The sequence below is a fragment of the Sceloporus undulatus genome, chromosome 1 (genome assembly GCF_019175285.1).
Source record: "Sceloporus undulatus isolate JIND9_A2432 ecotype Alabama chromosome 1, SceUnd_v1.1, whole genome shotgun sequence".
In the NCBI taxonomy this organism is placed as follows: domain Eukaryota; kingdom Metazoa; phylum Chordata; class Lepidosauria; order Squamata; family Phrynosomatidae; genus Sceloporus; species Sceloporus undulatus.
This window is the reverse complement of record NC_056522.1, coordinates 214,731,411-214,747,487: the sequence shown is the minus strand read 5'-3', so window position 1 is coordinate 214,747,487 and position 16,077 is coordinate 214,731,411. Positions and strand designations below refer to the sequence as shown.

Here is a 16,077-nt window from a genome sequence, read left to right as displayed (position 1 = left end):
CTCCACTTTCACTGTCCTGGCTCAGTGCTATGGAATTCTGGGAGTTGGAATTTGTTGTGGGGTCCTTGGTTCAAGACTATGGAATTCTGGGAACTGGGGTTTGTTGCTCCCCCCAGCCTCCGATGGCCTTCTCCATTGCTCCCATCTCTCCCCCCCCCCTCCTGTTTCATTCCCTCCATCCCTGTCATCTACCCTTCCGAGCAATGGAAGCAATTGGGGCAAAATTGCAGTGCAGCATCATGGGAAATGTGGGACCTTGAAGGTTTGGGGGGGGGGGTGTACCAGGATGGAAGCAAAGTTGCATTCCACACCAAACCAATTCGGAGTGAAATCGAAGTGAGCTTAGAAGCAATTTCTGTGAATTCACTTGTTACCGAATTCACCAAAATGAGGAGTCACTTTGGAATCACTGTGGAAGCGCCATGGAACAACTCCCCATGGAAAGCAATTTTGTGAGATAATACATCACATTATCACATGAATTCACATTGTTGGACCTGCAGTCACATCAGATCAGAGCTGCAAAAAGTTGCAAAAACCTCCATGTGATAAACACCTAGGTTGACTTGAAGGCACATAATGACATTACAACCATGCCTATATGACAAGTTGCCACCTGAGGAAAATACTTTTTAATGAACAGAGAGAAAAATAGAAAAATTGAGGAGGCATTGTACTAATGGAAAAACAGAGGAATGTGTTTTGCAAAAGGTCTAAATATAAATTTCGGTTCTGCTGCTTGCCATGTTGGTTGCAATAATATGCTCACTCCCATATGAGTAAGTGCTATTGAACTCAGTGGGTTGTACTTCTGAGTAAATAAACTAAGGAATCCATATATCCACATATCCAAAATATATCCAACGCAGTATGCCATCTTTACTAAGGACTGAAACAACATGCAGGCATCTGACTAACGTTTTGTTTTGTTTTTTCTTCTGTTTGGTTTTTAACATCTTGCCTGATGAAAAGCTCATGGAGCTTTGAAAGCTTGCAACAAGTATATTGTGCATTTTGGCTGGCCAGTAAAAGTATCATTGATGGATTTTTCTTTGCATTTGTTAAATGACCAACACAGGGGCTTGAGAGGCCCTTTCATAGCTGGATCGGGGCTGGGCAACCTCATGTCACGGCCCCAATCCAGTCTTTTGAGAGTGCAAAAAGAAGGCGCAAAAAATTGCTCCTTTTTGCTCCCTCAAAAGGGCACCATAGCCATGGCAGCACAGCTATATAGTGCTCTTTCGGCGTTGTATGGACGCAGTGCAGGAGGAGTATCATTGATGCCTCACATCAAGTGGAGTGGAGCGCAGTGTCATGGTACTCTGGGATGGAGCTAGGGTGTGAGTCATCCGCCCCCAGGCCAGCCTGTACAGGGCCACAGCTACCCCTGCATGTTTTCTGTATTGTGAGATACTGCATTGTAGCTGCAACAGGGGAACCATGAAGGCCTGTGGCCTTGGACTTCCAATAAAGGTAAAACCATTTTTTTCTTCTTCTTAAATTTGGACTGAATTCACATGTTTTACCTCTACATCACCAAAATATTCCTGATGCAAATGCATGGAGACTTCTTGAGGAATCCATTGTTGTCTACCTACAAAGAGGCCTGTGACCTCTTGGAATGGAGACATACTGGATTGCAAAAGAGGGATCCCTGTTGAGATACAAATGGACTTTAAATTTCTTGAACTTTGAAAATCTCCCTATTGCCACATGGCCATAAGGAACAGGAGCCTGCCTGCACAAAATATATCCTCTCCAGGACACCATCTTTACAAGGACTGAAACAACATGGAGGCATCTGACTAAAATCTCCAGTTGTTTTGTCTCTCCCCCCCCCCCCCCACTTCTGTTTAGTTTGTAACATCTTGCCTGATGAAGAAGCCCATGGAGCAGCAAAGGCTTGCAACAAGTATATCGTGCATTTTGGTCGGCCAATAAAGGTATCACTGGTGGATTTTTGTATGGAATCAATGGTTAGGCTCTGAATTATAAGCACTGGTTTTGCTTGGTTACCAGAACCATATTTTCTTTTACCTTCTCAGACTTTTTTCTTCAGTGCCCTGAAATACTGAAGAGAGAAATTTAAAAACTGACCTTTTCTGGTTATGTTTGCCAGACAGCCTCTTAATGACATTCTCAGCTGAGCTGACTGCCTTAGACTGGGACTGGATTGGAGCATTCAAATGTCACACCCGGTTTGCAGTTTTTGCTAAAAGTTTGCCAAGAGTAAAGAAACTGGAGTGTCTTCTGGGTTTGAATCTGATCCACCTGCTCTTTCATAAGGGTAGATTTCTTTTTGTTAAACTTTTGTAAAGGGCTATTACATTGCTGCAGCAGCAATAGTAGGCAAACATGTTAGATGGTGACAAGGACCTGTCTTATGATGAATTAGGTCCCTGCCTTTAAGTCATTTCTGATGTATGGCAACCCTAAGGCAAACCTATCAGGGATTTTCTGGGTTGAGAGTGTGTCACTTGCTCAAATTCACTAGTGGGTTTCCATGCCTGTGTCAAACCCTGATCTCTAGAGTTGTAGTCCAATGTTCAAACCATTACACCATGCTGGCTCTTGCCCTTAACTTTAAACAATAACAACATATATTTCTGCGCTGCAAACACTGGATAAAGGGTGCAATTTTTAATTTTTGCTTTAGTGACCCCAGCACTTATAAGAGTTGCACTGCATAAATTCAACAAATACAGCTTTCTCTCCACATACAGACGTAATAATAAAGGATTCACCTGTTGAGTATTTGCCTTCATGGACCCATGGAGGGCACCACTGCATTTCAAATCATAATAATAATGCCAACCTCAGATGTAGCATCTTTACTCTTACTCCATCAAGGGGAAAGATATCCTCACCTCTACTACCTTGGCTTTCTTTTTCTTGATCTTCTTTATTAGATGAGGAATTAGGGTTCTGAAAAACCAACAGTGGGCAAGTTGCTGTTGGTCAGCAAATTTATTGCCAAAACATTTCTCATTCGATGGACTCTAAAATGAAGAAAAATAGATCTCTAAACATTAATGAAGTTTTTGAATTAAACTATCAACAAGATAAAGCAGCGACATTTATAGTGAAATCTCTGCATGTCTACTCTGAATTAAGTTATTTATTTTTGAAACGCAGCAAATGGTAAGGTACCTCTCTGCATGAATAGGGATTGTATCTTGTGAGAGGATTCTCGCTGAGAATGATCCCCGCCCTTGTGCGGGTGGTTTTGCAATAATAGAAAATTGATCAATTGTTTCGACAACTAAAATTTATTAATTTGAAGATATAGCCATGTTAGTCTGGAAAATCAGTATGCAAAGGGATCTTGTAGCACCTTTGAGGCTAACTGAAAGAAAGAATTTGGTAGAATGAAGATGTCCTTGATCCATTCACCACATCCACATATCTTTCCCACACTATATTCCAATACCCTTTCATATGAATATCTACTCTATTTGGCTGTAGGCAACAGCTTTCTTGCTGCTTTTATCCTTCAGTGACCATAGTTAAAACCGTACTTGCCACCTCATCCCCATACCCACAAGGTTTTGAATTTGTGTGTGAGAATGTCATTTCAAGCAATTTATATAGGTCTGTATCTGGATTCTCCAACATGCATTTGAGAAAATAGGCTCAAGTCTAGGAAAACTCATCTACCAACTTCCTGTTTTCAGTTAGTCTCAAATCTGCTACAAGATCCGTTTGCATAGTTACTAATTTATTAAGTTAGTTTAATTGGGTCATAACCATGCAACAAATTCTTTGCAGTGGACAGGCTTGAAAGGCCACATGTCTAAGGACTCCATCAGCATGATTGGGAAGGATTTAAATGAAAAGAAGTCTAGAATCCTGAATAACAACTATGAAAACAGTTGTTGTTGTTGTTGTTGTTGTTTGCCCTCAAGTCATTCCCAATTTTTGGCAACCCTATCATGCAGGTTTCTTGGCATGTTTCTTCATGCCATCCTCTGAGGCTGAGAGAATGTGGCTTGACCAAGGTCACCCAGTAGGTTTACATGGCCAAGCTGAGATTCTAACCCTGGTCTCCAGAGTCATAGTCCAATGCTCAAACAAATATGCCATGCTGGCTCCTGAATAGCTTGAGAGAGGAAAAATTCAAGTGAGATAAAAGAATGAAAGAACTGCAGCTCTGAAGGCGAGGTGAAGCTATGTGAACTCTGCAGATCATATGAAAGAGATATAACATTTTAGCAGTGCAAAGAACCCTGTTTTCTTTGATGTGTCCCTCTCCTAGTTGTAGGTAGTACAGGATGACCAGATGGCATAAATGCAAAGGAGGACAAAGCACCCCAAAATGAAAGCCATTCAAGAAAAATGGAGGACATTCCAAAATAAAAGCTAAAATCACTAAGACAGTATAAAATATAAATGCATGCTTCTTAGTCATGCTCAAAATGGAGGACATTTTGGAAGTCTTCCTGGACAGGTTATAATGTAGGACAGTGTCCTGGAAAAGTAGGACTTCTGGTCACCCTGAGGTAGTGTCACTTCTCTCCCTGAATTGATCAGGTTGGGAACAGCCCATGATGAGCATGAAGAGGTCTCAGCTGCAATGGCAAGCACATCAGTGGCCTCTAGTGGTCACTCATCAAAGCCGCAGCCCTCTTCTAAATGAGGACCATTGGCTTAAAAAATTAAGAAACACAAGACACTTTCAACAAATAACTGCATGGGCAGATGCAGCTCTGTTGTTGCACATATACTTTTATCTTAAAACCACAAAATAGAATGGTAAAGGGTCCACTGCTTAGCGACCATGTTTTCCTACCTAAGGACTCAACTTTTAGGATGTTGTTGTTGTTAACTGTCCTCAAGTTGACTTCGACCGTCAGCCCTGTGGATGAGACATCTCCCCCCCAAAAAAAACCTGTTTCTTCAACCGTTCTGCTCAGTTCCTGCAGGCCCAGGCCTGTGTCCTCACTGATCTAGTCTAAACATTTGGCATATGGTTTTCCTCTCTTTCTGCTGCCTTCCACCTTTCCTAGCACCATTGTTTTTTTTAATTATTCATTTTTCCTCATTATGTGGTCAAGATACGACAGCCTCAATTTAGTCATCTTGGCTACCAAGGAGAGTTCAGGCTTGATCTATTCAAGGACCCAGTTGTTTGCCTTCTTGACTATTCTCAGTACTTTTCTCCAGCACTACATCTGAAATGAGTTGATTTTCTTCTTTATCCACTTTCTTCAATGTCCAGCTCTTACAGCCATACAAGATGATGGGGAATACATGGCATGGACGATCCTCACGTTAATGTTCAGAGTTGTACCTTTAGGATAGCCTCATGCAAAAGAAGACAGGGCTCCCACAACTAACAAATAAACAAGCTTGATTTATATACCGCTTCATACTGAACTAACAGTGTCTAAGCGGTTTACAACTGTAAGCTAATTTGCCCCCAACAGTCTGGGTACTCATTTTAGTGACCTCCTCGGAAGGATGCAAGCCTGAGTCAAGCTTGAGCCCTTTTGCTGGTCTTGAACTCACAACCTTATGGTTTTGAGAGAGTGGCTGCAGTACAGGCACTTAACCACTGTGCCACAACTTTAATAATTACCTACAAAAAGGCATTTTATTACAGCTTTTAAAGGTGAGGAGTCCTGTTCTCATTCTCTGGGCCAACATGGATTCAAAATGTTGCTGCAATAGTAGGAAACTTAAACAAAAATCCATATTTCACTGGCAAACTGATTATTTTGCCAAGCAAAGAAGACAACCCTGATGAGTCAGGCAGTAGTGCTTAGGATACACATTGCAGTAATTCTTGTAGACATATGTGTATATCATTAACAAAATGGGTTGTTGTTGGGTTTTTTGCTCCCTTGGAGAAAAAAACTTTATGCAAATATATTCTGATTTAATAAATTCACGTCATAATCTCAAGCAAATAAACTTTCTTAATCAGAGAACAGTGTTAGTATTAGCACTGTTCAATAAATAAACTACCAGGTGTAGGTTTTGCTGAGGAAGGTCAGCTTTCTAGTAGAAATGGCAGACTCAAACTTTAGCAGTCTTAATAAATGATATTTCTGTGTTTCAAAAGATATCTTCTCATATTGCAAATCAATTTGGCAGCTCAGAAACATATGCTTAACAGTGACAATTATGGAATACATCTCAGATGGTCAAAAATGCTTCATGGGCACCTTAGTTCTCAGGTCTATGTCAGGGAAGGGGAGCTTCCGTAAATACGACAGTCACAAAAGGAGTGCTTATTATTAAAATTGATTGGAATTGAACAAAAGTTGAACAAATTAGATGAACTTTTTTGGCAGCCAGAAAAGAAAAAGATCTCCAAATTTTATAAATTATTGTTGAATAGAACGCTTGAACATAATACTGTAAAGGATAATATGATCAAATGGGCGTGAGATCTAGGTTGTACAATTAGTTTGGAAGAATGGCATAATGCCTGGAAAGGACAGGTTGCTTACCTGTAACAGTATTTCTTCGAGTGGTCATCTGCGAATACATACAAATGGGTTTCACTGCGCCTGCGCAGTGCTGCTCGGAACCTACTGGAATCACTGGGCAGAGTTAACTCTGCAACATTTTGAAACTTTTTGGCGGTAACTCCGCCCACCCGTTATAAGGCCCCTGCCTTCCCGCTCTTTTCCCCAGTTCCGCAATTTTTCCGCCAAGCAGGCGATGGAAAGAGCCAATGTGAGCAGGACACTGAGGGGACGGGTGGGATTTGTATGTATTCGCAGAAGACCACTCGAAGAAATACTGTTACAGGTAAGCAACCTGTCCTTCTTCTTCGTGGTCTCTGCGAATCATACAAATGGGTTTAGACTGACAAGCTAAGGTATGCGGCGGAGGGAGTGTCCTGAAACCAAAGCTATGGTGAACCAAAGGTATATTTATTATACAAATAAACACCTTGAACCATAAAAAGCGTCAGTCTTTTTTGTTCATGGAGGGTAAACATAGCAACAACATTGCTAGACCTGAGTAGGGAACAAGAGGTCATGCAAGACCGGTCCCATAACCAACCGACATAGAACAGAATGTAAACAATGTCAACTGTACATAAATCAACACACAACCATCAGTAGTGCAATCAATGCAACCCTGAAACCAACACAGCCCTCCCGAAAGCTGCGTCTCGGATAGCCCTGGTGTCCAACCTGTAATGTTTAATAAAGGTTAAAGGTTGGGACCAGACGGCAGCCTTGCAGACATCCTCCAAAGGAATCCCCGACAGGAAAGCAGAGGATGCTGCCATTGACCTTGTGGAATGAGACCGAACCCTGCCAGGGAGAGGTTTGCCTAACAGTTCATAGCAGAGGTGGATGGTACCAGCCACCCATTTGGACAACCTCTGCGCAGACACAGGCAACCCTTTCTTCGGTTCCGAGTAGCATTGGAAAAGTCTCTTGGACCGACTGGAGGCAGCAGTTCTGTCCAGATAAAATGCCAGTGCTCTCCTGACATCAAGAGAGTGTAGGCGTCGCTCCTCATCCGACGTCGGGTTGGATGCGAGAGTGGGCAACACAATGTCCTGGCACATGTGGAAAGCAGACACAACCTTCGGCAAGAAGGTGATGTCCATACGGAGGACCACCTTGTCCTTGTGGAACCTCAGGAATGGCTGGTCCCTCCGTAAAGCACAGAGTTCGCCCGCACGGCGGGCAGAGGTGATGGCCACAAGAAAAGCGGTTTTCCAAGTCAATAGTCTCAAGTCCGCTGTGGTCATCGGTTCAAAGGGCTTGGATTGGAGGGCGGACAGTACCGACTCCAAGCTCCAAGCCGGCGTTGGTACCGACACAGGAGGATAAAGGTTGGCACAACCCTTCAGGAACCCCTTCACCAAGGGGTCTTTGAAGAAAGAAGTCCTCCCCCCGAACTGGTATCTGGCACAGATGGCAGACAGGTAGCATTTGATAGATGTGAGGGACAGCCCTCCATCCAAAAGTGCCATCAAAAACTCCAGCACCACTGGAGTGGACACCTGTGCAGGAGACAAGCCCTTTTGGTCAAGGAAGAGGCAAAATCTCCTCCATTTCAGGGCATAAGAGCGCTGGGTGGAAGGTTTCCTCGCAGCCAGGATCACCGTCCTCACTGCCTCCGGCAGGGCAGTCAGGGCTGTATCTTCCAGGCTACCAGCGGCAGGCTCTCGATGTCCGGGTGGAGAATCCGTCCATCCTGGATCGACAGCAGGTCCGGGCGAGGATCGAGACGGAGGAAGCATCTCCTGGAGAGGTGGAGAAGGGATGCGAACCACGGCTGTCTCGGCCACCACGGGGTGATCAGGATCGCATGCGAGCGGTCCGTTGTCATCTTGGACACCACTCTGATGATGAGAGGGAACGGAGGGAAGGCGTAGAGGAGCTCCCCCGTCCAGAGGAAAGCGAATGCGTCTCCGAGGGATCCGTCCAATCGCTTCCTGGAGCAGAACTGGGGACAGTGGCTGTTCCACCTGGTCGCGAAGAGGTCGATCCGGGGGGGTCCCCACCGATCGAAGAGGTCGCTGACCGTCTCAGGATGGAGCCTCCACTCGTGGCACACCGAAGGGGATCTGCTGAGGCGATCTGCCAGCTCGTTGTCCTCCCTGGGAAGGTGAATCGCCTGGAGGAGGACGCGCCTCTGGATGCACCAGTCCCAGATGCGGAGCGTGAGGTCGAGCAGGGTCCTGGATCTGGTACCACCTTGCTTGTTGATGTAGTACATCACGGTGGTGTTGTCCGTCCTCAGGAGGACCACTCTTCCTGTGACAGCAAACTCCCTCAAAGCCTTCTCCATTGCGAGCATCTCCAAAGCGTTGATGTGGAGGAGCTTGTCTTGTGTGGACCACCTGTCCTTGACGACGAGGTCGAGCAGGTGGGCGCCCCATCCCTCCAGGGATGCATCGGTTGTCAGAGTCAGTTGTGCCTGGGGCTGATGAAAGGGCATCCCGGTGCAGACGTTGGAGCTGTCTAGCCACCATCTGAGGGAAGAGGCCACCGGTCTCGGTACCGTGAGCCACTTTGAAGGAGGGTCCTCCAACGGAGAGAAGACGGAGAGGAACCAGGATTGGAGAGGTCGAAGACGAAGTCTTGCCCAGGGGATGACGAACGTCGTCGATGCCATGTGGCCCAGGGTGACTTGGACGTCTCTGGCTCTCACCCTTCTGTGGGAGATGCACGGCCTGAGGGACGTTGTCAGGGCCTGAAACCAGTCCGGAGGGAGGAAGGCTAAGCAGTTTTCGGAGTCGAGGATGGCCCCGATGAACTTGACCTGTCTGGTCGGTGTGAAGTGGGACTTTTCCCTGTTGACGACCAGCCCGAGGGAGTCCAAGAGGCGCAAGGCGAAGGAGACTGCCTCCTGCAGCTCGCCTTGGGATTCGGCTGCAAATAGCCAGTCGTCCAGGTAGGGAAAGACCATGAAGCCCTTCTGATGAAGGTATGCCACCACCGGTGCCATGCACTTTGTGAAGACTCGTGGAGCCGTGGCCAAGCCGAAAGGCAGCACGTTGTAGTGGTACGCGGTGGAGCCGACAGCGAAGGCGAGGAATCTCCGGTGGGACTCTCGGATCCCGATGTGGAAGTAGGCGTCCTTCAGGTCGACGGTCGCAAACCACAGGCCCTGGTGGAGTAGAGGCAGAATGGAAGCCAAGGTTACCATTTGAAAGCGACGGTAGTCAAGGAACAAGTTCAATTGTCTCAAGTCCAGGATGGGCCTGATGCCCCCATCCGCTTTCGGTACCGTGAAGTACCTGGAAAAAAAGGCCCGAGGACATTAATCGGGCGGTAAAGGGGAGATTGCCCCTTTACCAAGCAAGGAGCGCACTTCGTTGAGAAGGGTGTCCGAGGGGGGAGTGGACATGAAGGCTCCAGTTGGAGGGAGCTCTTGGAACTCGAGGGCATAACCCCTACGGACGATGTTGAGAACCCACGAGTCCGATGTTATGGAGGCCCAGGTGTTAGCGAAGGGCCTCAGAATGTCCAAAAAGAAGAGGGGTGAAGGAGAGACGAAGCGCGCTGCGTCCCTTCAGGCTCTCTTCTTCCCCTGGTCGGTGTCCTGCCGGCGGGACTTGCGGTACCGAGGCAGGAAGTTGCGACGGCCAGAGGAGGAGGAAGACTGCGAGGGGAAGCGGTGTCTCTGGGAGCCCTGCTGCTGGGACTGCCGATCCCGGGGGAAGGTCCCCTGTGACTGACCTTGTGGCTGCCACGGGCGTTGACGCTTCTGGAACGGAGAAGCCGGTGCTGAGGACATGCCGTGCTTCTTCGCCGCCGCCTTCATCCTGAACTTGCGGTTCAGGCGGTCGTCGGTCTCGGCGTGGAAGAACCCGGTCCCGTCGAGCGGCATGTCCTCGATGGCCGCCCTGACCGTGGGGTTGAGGTCAGAGGCCCTCAACCAGGCGTGGCGTCGAAGTGCCATGGATGCTGACATGGCCCTCCCCGAACAGTCCGCCATATTCCTGGAAGTGGTGATGAGCCAACTTCCAATGGAATGGGCCTCGTCCCTGATCTCCACCAGCTGCCTCTGGATGTCATCTGGGACGTCCGGGACGAGGGGGGAGATCCGTTCCATGAGGGTCTGGATGTAGGCCCCCATGCAGGCGGTGTAGTTGGCAGCCTTGACCCCAAGAGCCGATGCCGAGTACGCCTTCTTGGCCAGACCGTCCACCTTCTTTGCCTCCCGGTCGACAGGGGAGGTGGCCTGCTTCGGGACGAAGCTGTGTTGGGCTCCCTCCTCAATGGCAGAGTTCGGCCTGGGGTGGTCGGCCAACCAAGGGCAACTCGCCGGGGCGACCCTATAGAGCGACTCCACCTTGCAGGAGGGCGCCGACAGGGTGGCCGGAGAGTCCCAGGACCTCTTCACGATGGTCTGGAGCGAGGGAAGGAGAGGCAGGCACGGCGGAGTAGGCACCCATCCTTGCACCCGACGCTCAACCGGGTCCTCGGCGTCGTCTTCCGCGGAAGCAAGCTCGATGTCGAGGGCCCTCGCCATCTTCACGACGTGTTCGGTGAAGGACCGGACGTCGTCCGATGGGGAAGACGGCTCTGGGTTGTGAATCCTCTGGGGGGAGGCCGGGTCCGAGAGGACATCCTCGTCCGAGGGTGCCTCAGAAGGAAGCAGCGGCTCGTCTTCTGAGTCCAGGTCGGAGGAGAGAGGGTCCGTCACTCTGACCTGGGATCTCAGGTGGGTTGGAGCGAGGTCAGCTGAAGACCGGGAGCACCTGCGGGGTGGAGACGGCGACCTCTCGTAGACCGACACGGTCGGGACCGATCTGGACGGGGTGGCCCGGTCTACGGGATGGAGGTTCAGCCTGGTGAACTCCCTCATGGCTCTGTCCTCCGAAACAGACACGTAGTACCGGCGCGACTGCGTGTCGAAAAAGAGGTCAGGAACATCATGCCCGCGGGGCTGGTCTTCCTCGTCGTCGGTTGCCGGGTGGGAGGGCGACCGGTGCTCTGGGGAGCGAGGAAGAACGGTGTCGTCCGTCCTGTGGACGAAGTCCATGGTGGGCAGAGGCAGTGGAGTGTCCGGCACCGGGGTCCCCCGGTCTACCGGTGTCGGCTCCGGGTCACGGGGAGCTGCCGAAGCGGAAGGGCGGGCCTGTTTGGACGGAGAGCGCTTCTTGTCCTTCGCCTTCGGTGGATCGGTGGCGGGCCGATCCTTGGAGGGTTTAGACTTTTTCGGGGCAGGGTCACAACCGGGTTTGTCGGGGTGCCTCTTCTTCCCAGGCCTGGGAAGCTCCTCCGCTGGGAAGAATGGATTGTCCGGGAGATCCAGGAGGACAGCGGCCGCTGCCGATGACGAAGGCCTTGGGGACTTTTCTCCTTCCACAGGCCCAGCCAGCTCCTTAGGCTTTGGGGCATGGCGCGATGCCTTGGATGCCTTGGAGGATGAAGGCGAGGCGAGGTGGACCTCCGGCTCGGTGGCCTTCCTCGGACGCGAGCCCTCCGATTTCCCCGCCGGTTTGGAGGTCGGCTCGGTACCCTCAGTCCCCGATGACTTGTGGGGGCGCTTGGAGGGTTTGTCGGTGGCGCTGGGCGGTTTGGAGCCACGGGCCACATCGGAGGTGGTGGAAGGGGTCCCGGCCGGGACAGACACCACGCTGGGAACGGCGGCTCTCCCAGATCTGACGCTGGACACACTGGCCCGAGAAGATGAGGCGGGGGGCGCCGAAGGCAGGACAGAGGATGACCGCGAACCTCCCTCTTGTACCTTCCCCAGGGCAATCGCCGAAGTGAGCCGGGACTCACGGTTTTTCTGGGCCTGCGACGAGAGGGATCTGCAGAGCAGACAGGCCTTGGTATCATGGTTCTTGCCCAGGCACAGCAGGCAGGAGGAGTGCGGGTCCTGGACGGGCACCTTGCCCCCGCAAATGTCGCACTTCTTGAAAGGTGCAGGCATTTCCAATATCGACAAAGCCAGAGGAGAATCCGAAACGAGGTCAACAGTCCGAAAATCCGAAGTTACCAGGGGCGGGAGACAAAGAATGGTCAAGAATACAGTCCGAGGTCAAAAACGAAAGTGATTCCAAGCAAGCGAAGCAAGCGAAAGTTCCCTGAAGCAGCTAGCGCAGCGGAAAAAAGGAACTGGGGAAAAGAGCGGGAAGGCAGGGGCTTTATAACGGGTGGGCGGAGTTACCGCCAAAAAGTTTCAATATGTTGCAGAGTTAACTCTGCCCAGTGATTCCAGTAGGTTCCGAGCAGCACTGCGCAGGCGCAGTGAAACCCATTTGTATGATTCGCAGAGACCACAAAGAAGAAAAAACAAATTTTACAATTGCTCAAGATCCCAAGGAAAATTTTCTAAACATATCAAATAGATGGTACTACACACCCTGGAGAATTAAGAAAATGTACAATTTAAAACAAGGCAATTGCTGGAGGTGTAATCATGAGAAAGGCAACCTATTACATATTTGGTGGAAATGTAAGGAAATACACAAATTTTGGATAGAGATTTACAAATCAATCCAACAAATATTTGGAATAAAATTTCCATTTGATCCCAAATTATTTCTACTCAACATGACTTCAGTTTTAAAAACACAAGATGAAAAGCAATTTTGGAGAGTTATTTTATACATGGTGACAGCTGCCAGAATTGAAATAGCTAAATTATGGAAAACAAATAAAATCCCGACATGGGAAAATTGGATGTTAAAAATAAATGATTATAGAGAACTTGATAGAATTTCCTGTAACATTAAAAACTACAGCAAGAAGAGAAGAAAAGAGGATTGGGAGAAACTAGTAATATTCTGGGGGAAAGTATGGAGTCTAGACATAAATTTGATTGAAATCTAAAGGTTATAAAGACATCAAGAAATGGTTTTAAGTAGTATGTTAATTAACACTTTTGTATCCTGATTAATAAATAGGTCTACAACGGATGAAGAATATGAGATTACAGACATAAAGATGTAAAAATTGGAGATGTATGGAGCAAAATGTGTGCTATGAACACTTTTTACTCTGATTGTATTATTAATTTGGATTAGCACAGAGAGCACATTTTCATTGACCACCCCTACCTACACTGTGGAATTACCTGCCTGGAGATATTTGACATCTAAACATGCAGTCTGAATTTAAAACAGAATTAAAGAACTACCTCTTGCAGCAGGCCTACAGTCAAACTATAGTAATGGTATAATTTTCATTTTATGGTGGATGATTTTAATGTGTCCTATGTTAATGCTTTTTAACTTGTATGTTTAAATGGTTTTATGTGTTTTAATCTGTTTAGTACCCCACCCCAAGCCATGGGGAGAAGCAGGTAAGAAATAAATAAATAAATAAATATAATAATAATAATAATAATAATAATAATAATAATAATAATAGTGTGGAGACCTCCAGGGTGGGGGGAAGCAAGTAAGCAGCTGCACTTGAGATTCCAGTGGGATGGAAATAATAATAATAATAATAATAATAATAATAATAATAATAATTCCACCCCATGGATTTAATCCAACTCACTGGAGTCTCAAGTGCAGTGTGTTACTTATTTCTTGCTACCCCGAGGTATCCACCCCCTTTGAACACTTGTTCCACTCAGCCCTTGCTATAAAAAGGTTTATTAAACAGGATAAGCAACAGCTTTCTTGAGAGGGCAATAAATGGAAGGCTGCAGTTAAGTTTCTTCTAGCCCCGGGTAGGATAGAAAGAGGGGAAAGTCCATCATCTGGCTTGGATTTCAGAGGGCAAAGTATAATGTATTCAGCATGCCTAAAAGTAACACAATAGGCCCAGACATACAATTCTCCAGATGTTGTTGAACCACAGCACCTCCCATCAGCCGGTCTTGGCCAGTATAGAAAAGGGTGAGGAATGCTGGGAGTGGCAGTGTAACAACACTGGAGGATCAACAGTTCCCACCTTTGCAGCAGGCAAATGCTTTTACCCTCAAATTGCAAATGACTAGGTGAAAAAGAGGAAATAGCATTCTCCAAGGCCACTCATAGTTTTTAGCAAAATGGAAAAAAGCTTGTGGCTAAAACAATGTTCAGGTTAGGAATCATTTTAATGTGGAACAGATATTCTCCAAAATTAATCCAGTAACAACAATGTGTTAGAGTGATTGCTTACCTAAGTATTTGATCATTTTGGATATCTGAAATAACTAGGAGCTGGATCGTCTAAACACACTCCAAAGTTCTTCCAAATAGGATTTTTGCTTACACATACAACAGAAGTCTACATGTCTGTCTTATGTCTTACCTCTTCCAGTGGAAGAACAAATGTATCAAGTGTATTCTCAAGTAAAAGAGAGTAAGGTCTCCTTTCCTTTACCACCATAATGAGTAACAAGAGAAATGAAATCCACCGCTATGTGGTCACCCTCTTTGGACAAGGCGGCTTCTCAGAGAAACGCTTCAAGAGGAAAGCTGCAGTACGGATTCACTGGAGGTGGAACTTGGACAGGTACACCAGACTTGGATCAGGTAGCTTTCTGAGGTCTGCTGGACAAAGAACTTCTTTAGAAAAGAACTGCCTCTGCAGGGCTTCATCTTACTTTACACAGGAGGATGGGCTATATCCACAGATAATTATTTGCCCAAGACCCCTTCAAATGGGTGGGATGTAAGTTGGTTGTAGCTAGCCTGTGGAATGTAAGTAAAACTAGAGGTACTTTTGAAATATATGCTGTGGCAGCAGGCCACTGGATCTTGTAAGAATGATGTTGCCATAGTTTTTGCAATAGTAAGTGAGAAATGTGTGATCTACAGGAAAATAACCCCCAGCCCTCAAGTGAGTCACTTGTGTTTACAGGTCTAGCTAGTGTCCAGGATCCTTCACATGCTGTTTTGTAGCATATAGAGTACAGCTGTGGGGATAAGGCAGATTTAGGCAGGCAGAGAGAAGCCCTGGCAACATCCAATCAGAATGGGTCAAGTGTTAGCCAATGAGAGTGGAGTTAGTCGATATAAATAGAGTAGGAGACAGGATAGAGAGGGGGTTTTGTTGGTGTTGTTAATAGTGGGATAGGGACACTCAAAGGGAGAGTTACTGTTTCTAGTACAACATGAGAGGTTGAAGAGCCTGAGAGGCTAGGTATTACTGCAGAGAAAGGCAATTAAAAGTTTAAAATGCCCAAGAGAGGGCTAAGAGTGTCCTGGGGAAAGTAAAGTGTTAGTTTCTGAAAATAGTAAGTGAAAAGTGAAAAGCATTCAGTTAATAAAAGTGTAAGCAACAAGGATATAATAGAGAGTTTGAATAGTTTTGGGGTTACTGTAACTAACAAGTATAAGGACAAGAAACCACAAGCATAACAAATTATGCCAGTAATGTATCAACTGTGAACAACATTCCACAACATTGATACTGTATTTAGGTTAACCTGCAAATAAACTTATAACATTGTTTCAATAAAAGACTGTTTGGAGTGCTTTCAAAGATACAGTTACACACTACCAGCATCGAGGAAATTATCTTATTATTAAGTCTCCTTGAATAGTTTGGGGCGAAAGTAGGTTTATGTCATGGATAGGTGGCAAATGTGGAACAAGGTGACACAGAAGTAAAAAAAGTGTTTGTTTTTTAAAAAGAAAAATTAAAGAGGTTTTGGGCAGTGCCATGTTTTCACTGTCACAAATTGGTGGCAGCAGTGGGA

At 46.9% G+C, this 16,077-nt stretch overlaps 1 protein-coding gene across 6 annotated transcripts in view; it reads right to left on the bottom strand.

Annotated features, from left to right (window-relative positions):
- LOC121932104 (fibroblast activation protein alpha) overlaps positions 1 to 16,077 on the bottom strand; it is a 134,814-nt gene that overhangs the window by 75,390 nt on the left and 43,347 nt on the right. For 4 of the 6 annotated variants that reach the window (XR_006104269.1, XM_042470473.1, XM_042470483.1 and 1 more), the window contains one exon: positions 2,868 to 2,999. The exons of 1 other annotated variant lie outside the window; for it this stretch is intronic. Coding sequence is in view for 4 of the 5 variants with exons in the window: in XM_042470473.1 (XP_042326407.1) it covers positions 2,868 to 2,999 (132 nt within the window). In the remaining variant the exon portion in view is untranslated. Of the gene's footprint in view, positions 1 to 2,867; positions 3,000 to 14,684; positions 14,892 to 16,077 lie in introns of those variants that run through there. One more of the 6 variants, XM_042470517.1, reaches the window with a different exon arrangement.